Consider the following 15,000-nt stretch of genomic DNA (forward strand, 5'->3'; position numbering starts at 1 on the left):
CCTCAGTCCCCGTGGTACCCAGACCCTCTCCCTCCTCCTTATCCTCCTCCTTCTTCTTCACCTCCTCCTTTTCCTCCTCCTCATCCTACGTCTCTTCCACCTCCTCCTCCTTCTCCTCCACCTCATCTCCTCTTCATCCTCCTCCTCCTCCTTCACCTCCTCCTCCCCCTCCACCTTCTACTCCTCCTCCTCCTCCTCCTCCTCCTCCACCTCCTTCTCCTCCTCCTCCTCCACCTCCTCCTCCTCCTCCTCCTCCTCCACCTCCTCCTCCTCCTCTATGTAGCTTTGATCCTAAACCCACTTCATAAATACAACAGAGACGAATGACGACAGCATTTCACGGCATTGCAGCGACTTAACAAGAGCTCATGTAGAAATGAGCAGGCTTTGTAGGGCATCACTTTGTATTTGTTTCCTACGTTGTGGCTGTCAAGACAAGGAAAAAGCGTAGGAACTGGAGACAAGCATTCCCCGGCACTGTCACATCTCCAACTTTCCCTTTTCATCTTCCCCCTCAACTCACTCTCTCTCCCTCTCTCTCCCTCCTGCTGTTGTTCTCTCTCTATCTCTCTCTCTCTCTCTCTCTCTCTCTCTCTCTCTCTCTCTCTCTCTCTCTCTCTCTCTCTCTATCTCTCTCTCTTCATATCTCTCTACCCAAATCTCTGTCTCTATATCTCTGTCCCAATATTTCTCACTCTGTCCCCGTCTCTCTCTCTTTTTTTTTCTCTCTCTCTCTCTCCCTCTCTCTTTCTCCCTCTCTCTCTCTCACTCCCTCTCTCTGTCTCATCTTGTTGCCTTGTTCTCTCTCTCACAGGAACATAGAACACAACAGCTGACTGAACTTATGCCAGAGCAATACAGACGCATGCACGCTCTCTCTCTCTCTCTCTCTCTCTCTCTCTCTCTCTCTCTCTCGCTCTCTTTCTCTCTCTCTCTCTCTCTCTCTCTCTCTCTCTCTCCTTGTTTTGTTTTCCTCCAGACAGCCATGCTCGTCTCTGTGTGTTTGTGTCCTGCTGTTCCAGGGGCCAATGTTAAATCACAGATGAATGTGTGTGTGTGTGTGTATGTGTGCGTGTTAACATTCATGAGTGTGTATGTGTGTGTGTATCTGTGGGCTCATTTAAAGGGCTTCAGAGCAGACAACGTAGGAGTCTGACTTTTACCGCTGTGATTTTGATCTTGTTGCATCTTTGATGCTTGTTTGTGTTTGTGTTTGTGTGTGTGTTTGTGTGTGTGTGTGTGTACCAGTCTGAGATACCTTGTGTCTGTGATGCCCATATCTCTCTGCGCGCTGCCTCTGATATAATCAGTCTCTCGTGGCATCAGCATTTGTTTGTAAACTGCGAATAAAAAGTGTGTGTGTGCGTGTGCACCTGCGTGTGTCGGGGTGTGGCGCTGCTTGTCCGCCCCCCCTCCCCCCGCATCAGACCTTAGGTGATCGCTCCTTTGGTGCTTAAGCTTAGTTTTCTGTTTTGTTTAATTAAGCAGCCACCAGCTGCTGGTGGTAAGGGGGGAGACGAGCAGATAGGGGAGGAGGAGAGGAGAGGAGGAGGGGAGGAGGAGGGGAGGATGCTTATGGATTCCATTAGTCCGCTCATTAGTCATTTGTCGTTTGTCATTTTGTATCTCAATCTTTGTTTTCAATACCAACAATTCCCCATCTTTCCACAGGCCTTTGATGAATTCATTAACAGGATTCAGCTAAACGCTCCTAGCCTTGGTCGACTTAATAATACATTTCTTCCGACGCCGGCGCAGTGAACAGATACAAATGGCTCACTCTATAGTTAATTACCTATTTGTTTTTTTCTTTTTCTAATATTGTTATTATTTTGCACCAAGCAGCCAGAATGCTTGCCAAATGCATTCTGGCTCAGGCACTTCAAAGCTAGTTTCAGTCCATTTGACAACACTAATGTCTGTCGTTGTATCTGCTTTCAGCAGGTGCACAAACCAGCTCTATTGGCAGGACAATTCACCGCCAATCACTAAACGAGTCAATTCGTTTCCTGCTTGTTATCTTAGCTAATCACCCATATTCAATTAGTCACTCACTCAGTGTGCTGTCAGCACGTTTCGGTCCTCATTGATTTTAAAGGTTATGTGCCACTGGTTCAGATGCCAGAAGTGCACACAGTCTGTCCTGGACAGAACCAATCACAGGCTAAGCTAGGTTAAGCCCAATAGCTTTCCCACCAACCACGCCAGTAGCTTGCTTCTGTTAACATAATCGAGAGGGTGACAGTTACAGGTAACGGTAATGACAGCCAGTTTGTTGTCAGTGCCCCCCGTGGGTTAGGAAAGTACGAGTCATTACACCTCACTCTGGTACCATGGGGGAAAACTACGTCAAAACAGAATCTGCTTAAAGCAACCATATGCATTCAGGAGGGGGGGAAGGGATCCAGATGACGACTTGTAACAGTCAGAGAGGGAGGGAGCGCGCTTCAGCAGAAATGGAGTAGACCTAAGATCAGCAAATACGCTTTTATAGGTTTAATATATCCATCTCAGAGAGTATCTCCCCTATTTGCCCCGTACCAGAGTGTTGAAGGCATCTTTTTAAATGACATATTTCGCACATTTCCACCACTCAGTTGTCTTGAAGTGTCCCTTTGCACAAAACTGAGCCGACATACGGTATCTCCACGCGTGGTGTAATATTGACACGTTACATTTTACAATTTAGTCGACGGAAATGCAGTGTCAAATTGGGTGCTTCGACAGGATACACATGTTCTCCTGCGACTGCATCTGATTTAGTATGTTAATCCCATATTGCGCTGCGGTGATACACAGCTCCCTGATTCCTGCCCTTCGGAGACACATGTCTCAGCTCTCTCACGTTTACGGAGCGACGGGAGGATCCAACATCCCATCCCCCCCTGGGCGGCATGTGGCTCTGGAGGTAGAGCGGCTGGCTGCTAACCGGAGGTTGCTGGTTCGATCCCCGGCTCCTCCTAGCTGAGTGCCGAGGTGTCCCTGAGCGAGATGCCTCACCCTGACTGCTCCTGACCAGCTGGCTATGGCCCTGCCTGGTTGACTCCGCCGCCGGTGTGTGACTATGCGCATGAATGGGTGAATATTGCGAAGCGCTTTGAGCATAAACTGGTTAGGAAAGCGCTTATACATACCGTCCATTTACCTTTTTTTTTCGACATCACCAAGCCACCTGAAACTCAGTATTCTATGAGTGTTTCCCAGAATGCATCAGTCACGGCCCCTGTGGCTGCTAGCTCTGCTCAGACCCGTGCGGTCAGTAGCATGTGAAAACATATTGATTGGAGTTTTGTGATGGTGACAGAATAAGAGGCGGGATCAATGCTGTTGTTGTGGTTGTTGTTGCTTAGGGTCATCTCATCTCTTAGCAGTGATGTCGGCCACAGAGCTGCTCTGTCCCGCCTGCATGTCGGTCACACTGATGAACATCTCAGCCGCTAATGTAATAAGAAAGGGCAGACGCTTCATTTGTCCTCACTTTGCCAGGATTGCACACACTAGTTCACACACACACACACACACACACACACAAACACACACACATACACACACACACACACACACACACACACACACACACACATACACAAATACATACGCAAAAACTAAACATAACCACACTACACTACGCTACACACACACACGCACACACACACACACACACACACACACACACACACACACACCCACAATAAACATACCCACATTGCACTACAATACACACACACATACACATCATTAAATCACCCAGACTACACTACACTACACTACACTACACTACACCCACACACACACACACACACGTGTTGTTCTGAGGTAATTTCTACCGAGTGTGTCCACTGGTGAAAATGGGCAATATAAAAAAATCAACACTAGTTCAGTAAATATGGAGAGAGAGGGAGAGAGTGTGCAGGGCTGAATGAATCTGCATCAGTCTAATTTGTTTGTATAGATGAAGTGTTTGGCCCCATCATCGATCGTTGTCACGTTGGCTGGTGAGAAGCCAAACCGCATTTGGAATGCCCGCTTTTTCGACTCGGCGTTCAATAGAAATGCCTGTGCGATGCATCAAAGTGTCTTTGTGTTTGCTAAGCCATGGTGTGCCCCTTGTTTTCTGTACAAACAACCACTCTGGCGTCTCCAGTAAGAGCCACCCCGTCTCTCAGGCCCCCTTACATTCGCAGTCTTTCTGCTGTTGAGCACATACCTGTTGTTAGCCTAGCATGGTAACAAGTGAGCAAGCCAGAAACCTCTGAGCTAACCCTCTGAGCTAACCCTCTGAGCTAACCCTCTGAGCTAACCCCGGTTGCCCTGATAGACTTTGTATCAGCGGTTTTGAAGTGGAATTCGAGGTGGTCTTTGTTGAACATGAAAAATGTCTAAATAGTCGACTCCTGCAGTCACAAATAAACCTTACCTTTAGAGTGGGAGACACATTGCAATCCATTCAGAGGAGGGGCGGTCTCATTGGAGATGCCGTTCTCTGAGTGGTTTGCCCTAAATCCTTGTCGGCCTTAAAGCATTGTGCCAGTGTTTAGCGTATACTGCTGCTGTCTGCTATATTGCCAGACTAGATTAGTGCACGCCCAGTGTCCTAGGCTACTTCGCACATCATCCTGGAAAAAGGACTGCAGGGAAATGAGGTGGTGACAGCTGGTGTTGAGGGCTTCTTTCGCTCTAATTGTTCGAGACGTTGGCAGACATTTGTCCCATTATGTTGTCCCACAACATTGTGTCGAAATACAAAGGTTGTCCTTTTTAAGGATGTGATAACTTGTTCCCACCACAGTTGTTGCTATTGCTACCTAGTGCTAAGTTGAGTAGCTATCTACATTTGCTTTATCTGCTTTTCATGTGCAACTGCTTTAAGGTTTAATCCATAATTGTTAATGAAGAAAAGGTCCCTGAAGGAGTAAACATATGTCTCATGTTATACTTTTTGTTTCTGAATTTGTTGAAGATAAATTGCCTGTAAACAAGAAATCCACATTGACATCACAAACTGAATCACATGAAGCCCTTTTAGACGTTTAGATGGATGTAAGCTCATCACGCTGAGCCATTAATGGGGTCCACTCATTATCTCTCTTCTGATTATCTGATCTAAAATCGTCTTGTAGTGTTCTGTTTGTTAGTCTGGTTTGTATGTGCGCTCTGAGTTCCACTCGTATTCCTTAACCCTGTGATCCACGTGGTTCGAGCGGGCGTCCATGCTGGTGATCCTGCTCAACTGCGTCACCCTGGGCATGTTCCACCCCTGTGAGGACATCGACTGTGACTCCGACCGATGCAAGATCTTACAGGTAGGACACAAACACGCACGCACACACACACACACACACACACACACACACACACACACCCAGACACACACTCACATTCTCTCTCTCTCTCTCTCTCTGTCTCTCTTTCTCTCTCTCTCTCTCTCTCTCTCTCTCTCTCTCTCTCTCTTTCCCTCTCTCACTCTCACTCTCTCACTCTCTTTCTCTCTCTCTTTCTCTCTCTCTCTCTCGCTCTCTTTCTCTTTCTCTCTCTCTTTCCCTCTCACACTCACTCTCTCACTCTCTTTCTCTCTTTCTTGCCCACTCTTACACTCTGTTCAGATGATGAAGCAGGCTGAGCCAGTCTTAATGGAGTCAACATTGATTCGGCGGGAATGCTCTGGGAGGTTGAGACGAGGGACTTGGGGGTCACACACATGAAAGGTCTGCACATCCAGCGATACGTCAACGGGACAAACAACAGCTCAGAGACGGCTGACAGACATCAGTCTTCTTGACAGAGCTCTGTAGCTAGGAGCCAGGTTCTCTACGTCTCACATTGATCGCCGGGAAAATAGCGATAAAAGAATAAATGTCTGCCCTGAGCCGTTGGTATTCTGACTCAGCACAGGTGTACTGGTATCTAGAACCTTCCAACACACCATTACATTCAGAAAGGTACCAACACCTGTATGCAAGCACTTCCTTGAACACACCAATGGGGCTGGCTATTCATTTTAACGACGTGCCTGATTTGACCCGGAGGTGTCGATCTGCCATGCTGGCATAATGTCTGCCGATAATACAGGGGAGTCGGCTCCATGTTGGAACCGACTCTGTATAATCTCCTGGCACTTAATGTACGCACTTATTGTAAATTATCGTCCTTGCACTTAAAAATCCTAATCTCGCGATTGTTGAACATCCTTACTATACCGACAGAGACATATTGTTTCTCTTTCTACTGACAAATATACATTTAGCGTCTGCTAAATGCCCTAAATGTATGTGTAAATGTTACCAAATGAATACATGACTATACAGTCGGCTGACACCCAACCAAAGAGGCCTTTTCCGTACACATAACCAAAGTTATTTGATCACAGTGACAAACACATCACAATCGATCTCTCTGCCTTAGGAGCGGAAAACTAAAAGGAAGAATTAGAGGAGAGAAGAAAAGAGATTAGCGGGTAACATTTCCTTAGAGAAAATGGAGGAAGGCAGCAGAGAGAAAGTGAATCACGAAGAGGTGGAAGTCTGGAGAAGGCTCAACTCCCCACCTTCCCCCTCTCCCCCCCATCAGGGGAGGGAGAGGAGAGAGGAGAAGAGAGGTGAGTGGAGGAGAGGAGAGGAAGAGGAGGAGGAGAGGAGAGGAAGAGGAGGAGGAGAGGAGAGGAAGAGGAGAGTAGCAGGGGAGGGTAGAGGGAGAGAGAGTGAAAGCAGAGGAGGGCTCCCACACCGGGGGGGGGGGGGGCTTCTCGGCTGTTGCTAGGGTAGGACTAGGAGATCAGCCTCCCGTCTCCGCAGCGCTGTCGCTCCGGGAGACGGGGGGGGGGGGGGGGGGGTTTGGCTCGGTCCACGCGGCTCGGAGACGCAAATGAATTTACAGAGGATTTTACAGATGAATGCACGGGTGAATGTACAGATGAATGTACAGCCTACAGGTTAAATGCACTCTGAACAGTTCCTTGCCTCTGTCTCTGTCGGTGTCTGTGTCTCCCTCTTTATCCACCTCCCAGTGTCAGCGCCACTCCCTCTCTCCGTTTATGTCTTACAATGTCTGGGACGCACGCACAGGCACAGGCACACCGACATACATTTTCATGTGCCTTTTTGATTTTCATAAAAGCCTCCTCCTCTTTCTAGTGTCTCTCTCTCTCTCTCTCTCTCTCTCTCTCTCTCTCTCTCTGTCTGTTTAATTCATAACCTCCGACCTCATGACCCTCCTGCCAGCCTTGTCCCAGTATGGCTTCTTGTAAGCTGTGTTTCATGTTGGCTGCATGTGGGCACGCTTAAATTAAACATGGATAGATTAACAGGATTCCAGAGCTAGCATAACGGTGTGAGTGAACACTGAGACGACCCAACTCCCCTGCCTGCGGCCTGTTGAAGCACTCAGGCCATCTCCTGACAGTGAGCTAATACCAACTCTTAATTATAAAGAGACCGTCCTGGACTGACCGACAGTGACCTCACTTTTTGTGCACTTTGGAGAAGTGTTTCCAGGGACGTTTCACAACATTCCTTTTTTACATTTTTTTTTACAGTCAGATCGTGCCAATAGGTTCACCTTTAATTGTCTTCCTACCAGAAGACATAAAAGGGGCATTAACGGGGTGGTGAACGTTTGTTTAAATGTGGCGATATCTTTAAATAATCGTCAACATAGTAATCTATGCCTGTTTGTCACAGCTCGTAAAATAAGGCCGTCATTTAGAAAGAGCAGGGGTATAATCCTATGTTTTGTCCGTCTCCACCAACCAGTTTGTGAAGCGTTCTGCTCCGCCCTAGACGCCAGCGGAGCTCTCTCTGTGATGTTAAAGTTCCTTTCAGGAGACTCTTTGTCCCCCCAACGGAGGTCCGCTGGCCACGAGGTGTGGGTGGATGTGTGGGGCTCCATCTGGCCAGCGGTTGATTTGGATGTCCAGGTCCGAGGAGGGTTAAGCTTCTCGGACACTGGCAGGATAACGCCACCATGTGCACGGTGTTTTGTACACAACACTGCTCATTTTAACGCTCATGCACAACAGCGGCGGTACTAGCCGCGGTACTAGCAAAGTATCACAAAGTCGGCGTGGCTCGTCACCATGGGGATAACACACCCCTCCGCCTTCCTAAACGACGTTTCTCTTTTTATCTCATAGTGTTAGAATGTGAGCCGGTTACAGGGGTTCACTAACACTTGAACTATTTCGAAAAAGAAAGAAACTTTTCTTCAAAACCTCCCAACGTAAAAAGCGCCGGTGATTACCGCTGTATAATTCCGCTCACCGCTTCGTATTCCGTTTATTTAAAATAGCGGACGCGTCGCCTCCGATTTATAGCCGCACTTTAACACTTAGAGCTCCGCTTGCGGGGACTTGTCTGAATGTGAACCACCATTACAACATACTCTCTGCTCCGCGCAGCGGCAACCGCTGGCCTTCCCCCGCTGTCGGGCGATTCGTTCAGAATCCCCTCGTTCCAATCCACAAGGCAAACCTTGAACGGCACCGCAGTGTCTCCTGAGAGGAGAGGTGGAGGAGGAGGTGGAGGAGGTGGGGAAGGGGAAGGAGGTGGAGGAGGTGGAGCGAGTGGCGCGTGACAGCAGGGACCTCCGTGTTGCTGCCCCCGGTGTCATTTCATTTTCCAGTCCTTTGTTTTCCGGTGACGAGGGGCGGCCTGTGATAGGAGCTACCGGCAAAGAGTTTCCCATGATTCAGCTTTATTTGGTACAAACAAATCAAATAGGAACGACATGAAATATATATAGAACAAAAGAAAAGGACACCTTCTATGGCTTTATGCGTTCACTCACAGTGCATTTTTCCATAGATAGAATGCTCCACTGGGGCTACGCAAACTGGAGACACAAACAGAGAGGCCGATGGAGGAAGAAGATAGAGAACTGAGCTGCTGTAAGTGGATGTTTAACTGGGACACACTTCTTCTGCAGAAGGATATATTCTTTAGGTCAAGCTCTCTCTCTCTCTTCCTCCCGGACATGTTTTAGCAGAGTGAATTCTGTTCTGGTCCTCACTCTCTTAACCTTCATGGGATGAGAGAGAGAGAGAGAGAGAGAGAGAGAGAGAGAGAGAGAGAGAGGGAGAGGAGAGAGAGAGAGAGAGAGAGAGAGAGAGAGAGAGAGAGAGAGAGAGAGAGAGAGAGAGAGAGAGGGAGAGAGGGAGAGAGAGAGGGAGAGGGAGAGGGAGAGGGAGAGGGAGAAGAGAGAGAGAGAGAGCCAGAGAAGAGATGGAGTGAGAGAGAGAAGGGATGAAGAGAGAGAAAGATAGAAAGATAAAGAGAGCAAGAGCCAGAGAAGAGATGGAGGGAGAGAGAGAAGGATGGTAGCTTTGGGTTGAGCCAACACTCCCAAAGATGAAATGATAAGCCATTGGGATAGAACCAACAACCTGCTGTGCTGGCAGCACAACTCCAGGAGGCAGAGAGAGGGAACACACAAAGGGCACACACACACACGCACGTGCACGTGCACACACACACACACACACACACACACACACGCGCACAGCACATGCACACGCACACACACACACACAAGAAACACACTCATAGAACGAAGCCATAACAATGTTTTGATGCTTGTTCTTTTAAATAATTTACTGTTCTCTTTGTATCCTTCGTTGAGATCCCTTGAACGCTCCCTGGGAGTAACAGAAACACCTCTCCGAGCCGCGCGAGGATGCTACTGCATGGCTCTGCTGTCTATCGATAGAGCTCAAAACTCAGCTTCCCTGCTTTTACCTCGTTTCTTTGCACAGCTCTTCAAAGAAAAGCTCTTATTGTTTGACTTTTCCCATGCTTTGGTATTGAATCATTCTTTAATATCTTTATATCATCACTGATACAATCACTATAAGAACGCATAACCCTATCAAGACATAAGGCACGGAGGGATGTCTCAGAGCGCACATCGCAGGTGTGTGTATCTGTGTATGTGTGTGTGTTTGCCCCCATGAGTCTTGTGGGTGTTATGTGAGTTTATGTGCGTGCATGTGCTTGTTGGTGTGTGTGTGTATGTGTTTTTGTGTGCATGCATGTGTCTAGGTGTGTGTGCGTATATATGTGTATCCATTTGTGTTTTTGTGCGTACGTGAATATCCATGTGTGTGTGTGTCCGTACCAGTGTGCACAAGCCCCTATGAGTCTCGCCTGCTGTGTGTGCCTGTGTGTGTGTGTGTACACCCACCTATGAGTCTCGACCACGGTTTGTGTGTGTGTGTGTTCGTGTGTGCACGTGTGTGTTTGTATCAATGTTTGTGTGTGTGTGTGTGCGTGTGTGGGTGTTGGTATCAATGTTTGTGTGTGTGCGTGCGTGCGTGTGTGTGTGTTTGTATCAATGTTTGTGTGTGTGTGTGTGTGCGTGTGTGTGTGCGTGCGTGTGCGTGTGTGTGTGACTGTGTGAGAACACGAGGTGTCAGACCTTCTGTGCTGTGAATGGCCCTGATTGAGCCCAGAAGCCGAGCTCTCCACAGTATAATCCGTCCTCCACCTGCGCTGGGCGCGGCCACGTGACACTCGCTCCAGCTCCGGCGCCCTATTGTCCCCGCGGCGGGCGCATGCCTCATCAGCGCCCGCATGCCGCTGCCTTCAGGAAGGCCAGCGTGTGTGTGTTTGTGTATGCGTGTGTGTCAGTGTGTGTGCGTGCGTGTGTGTGTTTGTGCGCATGTGTGAGTGTGTGTGTGTATGTGTGTGTGTGTGTGCGCATGTGCAAGTGTGTGTGTGTGTGTGCGCGCATGGGCGAGTGCGTGTGTGCACACGCGCGCTCCTTCCTCCGCCTGTCTGTTGGCATGCGTGTGCGTTGTGTGTTTGATGTGGAGCATCGGACCCCGGTGATGGCGCGTGGAGGGGCTGCTGACAGGATGAATTAGCATACAGAGTGGCTCGGTGGGTGAGACCGGGGAGAACGGCGCCGAGAGAAAGGAACAGAGAACGGGCGCTCCCAAACGGGCGCCAGCGTTTGATCCGGAGGAGAGAGGAGCAGAAACGCTCTATTGTTGATGTTCAGACGAGCCGTCACCTTCAGACCGGACGTTTTTGTTCTTCTTTCTTCCCTCGATCCCAGAGTGCAGATCTCGTTTCCCGTGTGCCGCGCTGCCGTGACTGTTTGCTTTAGGGTTGTCGGTGCGATTTCCTCGGTGCCTCCGTCGACGCAGGAGAACGCTGGTGATAGAAGTGTCTAAACCCCAGCACGCCACACATTGAGGGCATCCTGTAGGGCTCTGGGTGCAGGGCCGTAGCCAGGGTTTGAACAATAGTGAGGTTCGGGGGGGGGGGGGGTTCAGTTGGGGGGGTTCAGTTTTGGGGGGAGGGGGGTGTGCTCGGATCTCGAACCCACCAACACATGTCACTCTGGCGCCCACAAATTGAGAAGTCTCAACTGAACTCAGCATTCACTCGTCTCTGAGAAGTTCTCAACCGCTGATTTTGTATACAGTTGTATTTTAGTATTTATTTATTTTATTTTTTTGTTTTCTTCAAAAATGACCTCATAGCTTGCGACGGGCATGTCTAGGTGGCCACGCCCTAAAGTGGTCTAAGCGGCCTAAACGTAAAGGACCACACCTCTGTTCAAACGGTCGTAAGATGGAGAGAAAGGTTCTCCCATCACACCCGGCCCTGAGCTGGGGCCATCAGGGGGGGTTTGAACACACTTAGCGCGAGGCAGGGGGCGGGGCCCAGCCTGGGGAGATGAGGGTGTACATCTACTCTGCTCTGGTTTGAGAGGGAGGCCAAATACAAATACAAATACTGAACACACACGTCTGCGGATGTGTGAGGAGGCAGATGTAGCCCTACTGGCCATGCTGCACAGACACACTGAAACGTAAACTCTACACATACACTTAAACACGTTATAATGCTAAACATGTACACTTAAACACATTAAAGGGATGATATGTAACATTTTTTAAAATGGACTAGAACTATGTTATTTATTTAGTTGGTTGGTTAGTTAGTGGAGTTGTGTACTTCCAATGTCCAAATGTTTCTAACAATGTTGAAACTCAGAGAAATACGTAGTTTTATTCAGTGTTAGGTGATTTTAATTTGTGAGATCACATGTCACACGCCTTTACTTCCAGGGAAAAACGGGAAAAAGTAATCCAATAGCCCAATAGTCATTTATTAGCATGATATTTAAAATATCAATCTAGCTATCGATGCTACTGTGACAAACCACCAACTTAACGCAATAGTAAAATTTGCATTGTTGAAGGGCTGTTTTGATGATACATCCACCTTCAACATGCTCATTAAGTTATACTGCATCTAGAAGAGAGAAGGAGAGAGAGAGAGAGAGAGAGAGAGAGAGAGAGAGAGAGCAAGCTGTGAGATGGACAGATGGAGTATTTCCAAAGATGCTGATAGCTAAGAGACCTTTCACAGCTCCTGAAGTTCTGAACCAAACACTAGATGACACATTTTGAGGTTCATGGCCAGCTCAGAAGAAATCCGCATGCAATCGGCTATGCTCTCCGGTTCAGTATATTTTAAGGTTATTCTCAACAAAAACTTTTTAAAATTGAATGTTTGTCTAAGACCACATGTTGTTTTTCTGAGGAAGGGATTGGCATTTTGAATTGGAACAAGGGACAGGACCATGTTATCCGTAATGATGATTTTGATAGCATTTGATTTTGCCAAGTCATTGTAATTACTGGTTGATTTTGAAGCGATGCAGGAAATAAATCCCAGACTTACATCAGTTCTTTCTAAGGAGAGAGAGAACCAGAATGATGGGGGGATGGGGGAGAAGGAGGGAAAATAAGCCAGTGGAGAGAGGGAATGGAAGAATGTCAAGGCGCTCATGCATTCAGAACAGGGCAACAGTCCATCCCTCTGATGGCAGTTGTGTGTGTGAGTGTGTGCGTGTGTGTGTGTGTGTGTGCGTGCGTGCGTGTGTGTCCACTGTGTTAGTCTGAGGCATCCCTATTCCTCCCCATGCAGCTCTAGCCAGCAAAGCGTGGCGTTCAAAGTCTCAAGGACACAGAGATGTGTAAACAAACAGCAGACACACGTTGGTGTGAATCCCTTCCCGGACAAGGGGATTGCTTTTCCTCTGTCATTTGCATGAAAATGTCAACAAGGTTCCCACTCGGCCAACCGGCCACGGTTTACGATCAAAATCAAGGAAATGCAACATTTGTAGAATATCTCCTGCCAGTACAGTGTAAACAAAGATTATATTCAGGACAACAGATTCTGTTTCATCTCCGACGGACATACAACTAAAATAAAATATTTGTACTACATGACAATGTGAGTGTAAGTATATCCGAGTGTGTATCTGTGTGTGTGCATGTGTGTGTTTGCGTGCGTGTGTTTGTGTGCGTGCGTGCACAGGCTTGTGTGTGCAGTGCAGTGCACATGCGCTGGACTACTTTTCTAACATACTTTCCCCAGCGTTCATCAATCTTGCCGTGTCCCATATGTTCGGCTCTTCCCCGGCCTTTCCGACACTAATCCAGCCAGCGCCCGTCCAGAGCGCTGTGTGCGTGAGAGCCCGGCAGAGGCGTCATGTGGCGCGCTTCACGGCCCATTGATGTGTGTTATTAGCTCAGAAGAATCAATACCCACCCCTGCACACCTAGCGTGTGTGCATGCGTGTGTGTGCATGCATATATGTTTGTGTGGTTTGATTTGTGTGTCCATGTTTGTGTGTGCGTGCGTGTTTGTGTGTGCGTTCGTGTGTGTGTGTGTGTGTGTGAGCATGTACATGTTTGCGTGTGTGTGCGTGGGTTTGTGTGTCCATGTTTGTGTGTGTGTGTGTGTGTGTGTGTGTGTTTCCCGAGTGCCTCAGGAAACCTGTGTGCTGTTGTTTGGGATTAATTCCGTCCTGGCTGTGCGTGGAGAATGAATCTGTTGGAGTCGATGGGCCCCTGATGCCCCTGGAGCTACGTAGCTGCTCCGTACATAGCTGGAGAGAAGTCCTCGTGGCCTTTATGTGTACATAATTGACAGGCTCGTGTGTTTCTGTGCATGTCTTTCTAGGCACGTGCGTATGTGTGTGTGGGGGGATTGTGCATGCATGTGATTCGGTGCTTGTTACTCAGTCTGTGCGGCGCTGTTCTCGTGCGTCGTTCACTCACATGCTGTCGTGCCTGTCTGGCTGTGAGCTTCAGAGGGGGGGGTCGGGCGTACATACAGGTGTGTTATACCCCTCCATGGGGGAGGGCCTCCGTGTAGTGGCTATTCATCGTCTACTATGACATTCATAAAAGTAATTGCAAACCAGGATTGAATATGAATGTATAGCAGCATATGTCTGTGTCCATCGAAACCATTGTGGTGGTCAGGTATGTGTGTGTGGGTGGGTGTGTGTGCGATCCTACACACACACACACACACACACACACACACACACAAGCACACACACATACCACATATGGGGGGTGTAAATCTTCGGTTGTGACCCCCGGACCACCTCCCTGAGGGTGGGGGTCTCTGAGAGCACAGCCGTCACAGGCCAGCGAGCGAGAACGGCCTAATGCAAAATTGATGAGTAATTACTGCAGAGTGAAGGCTACAGAAATGGATTCTCCATTAAACAAGTGTCAAGGAACTGGAATTGAGAGAGAGAGAGAGAGAGAGAGAGAGAGAGGAGGGTGGGGGGAGGGGGGAGGGGGTGAGTGCTCAGCCGTCTTGAAGGAACTTGTAGGACAATGAATGGAGCATGGTAAGACGGTATGGTGACTTCTAAAGCCATCCAGTGTTGGAAATATGCACCAGTGGTTTGGATTTCTGTTCAAGAGAAAGAGAGGAAGAACGAGAGATATAGAGAGGCAGGGAGAGGTTATTTTAGTGATTACACATTAAATTGAACCAGTGTTGCTTGTTGTCTTTTTTACCATTTGATGAATTGGTGTGTGGGTGGTAATGAGAAATGTAAGAAGTTATTTTATTTTTCACTGAAAATCCACACAGTTAGTGGTTCAATCGATGTAGCCTTCCTGATCGGTGGATCCCTACACCCACACACACACACACACACACACACACACACACACACACA

At 48.3% G+C, this 15,000-nt stretch overlaps 1 protein-coding gene across 1 annotated transcript in view; it reads left to right on the plus strand.

Moving 5' to 3' along the window:
* cacna1g (calcium channel, voltage-dependent, T type, alpha 1G subunit) overlaps nt 1–15,000 on the plus strand; it is a 157,523-nt gene that overhangs the window by 54,993 nt on the left and 87,530 nt on the right. The window contains 1 exon segment of the mRNA XM_079756762.1: nt 5,192–5,303. Coding sequence (XP_079612888.1) covers nt 5,192–5,303 — 112 coding nt within the window.

Source organism: Pollachius pollachius (genome assembly GCF_949987615.1).
Source record: "Pollachius pollachius genome assembly, chromosome: 19".
Taxonomy (NCBI): domain Eukaryota; kingdom Metazoa; phylum Chordata; class Actinopteri; order Gadiformes; family Gadidae; genus Pollachius; species Pollachius pollachius.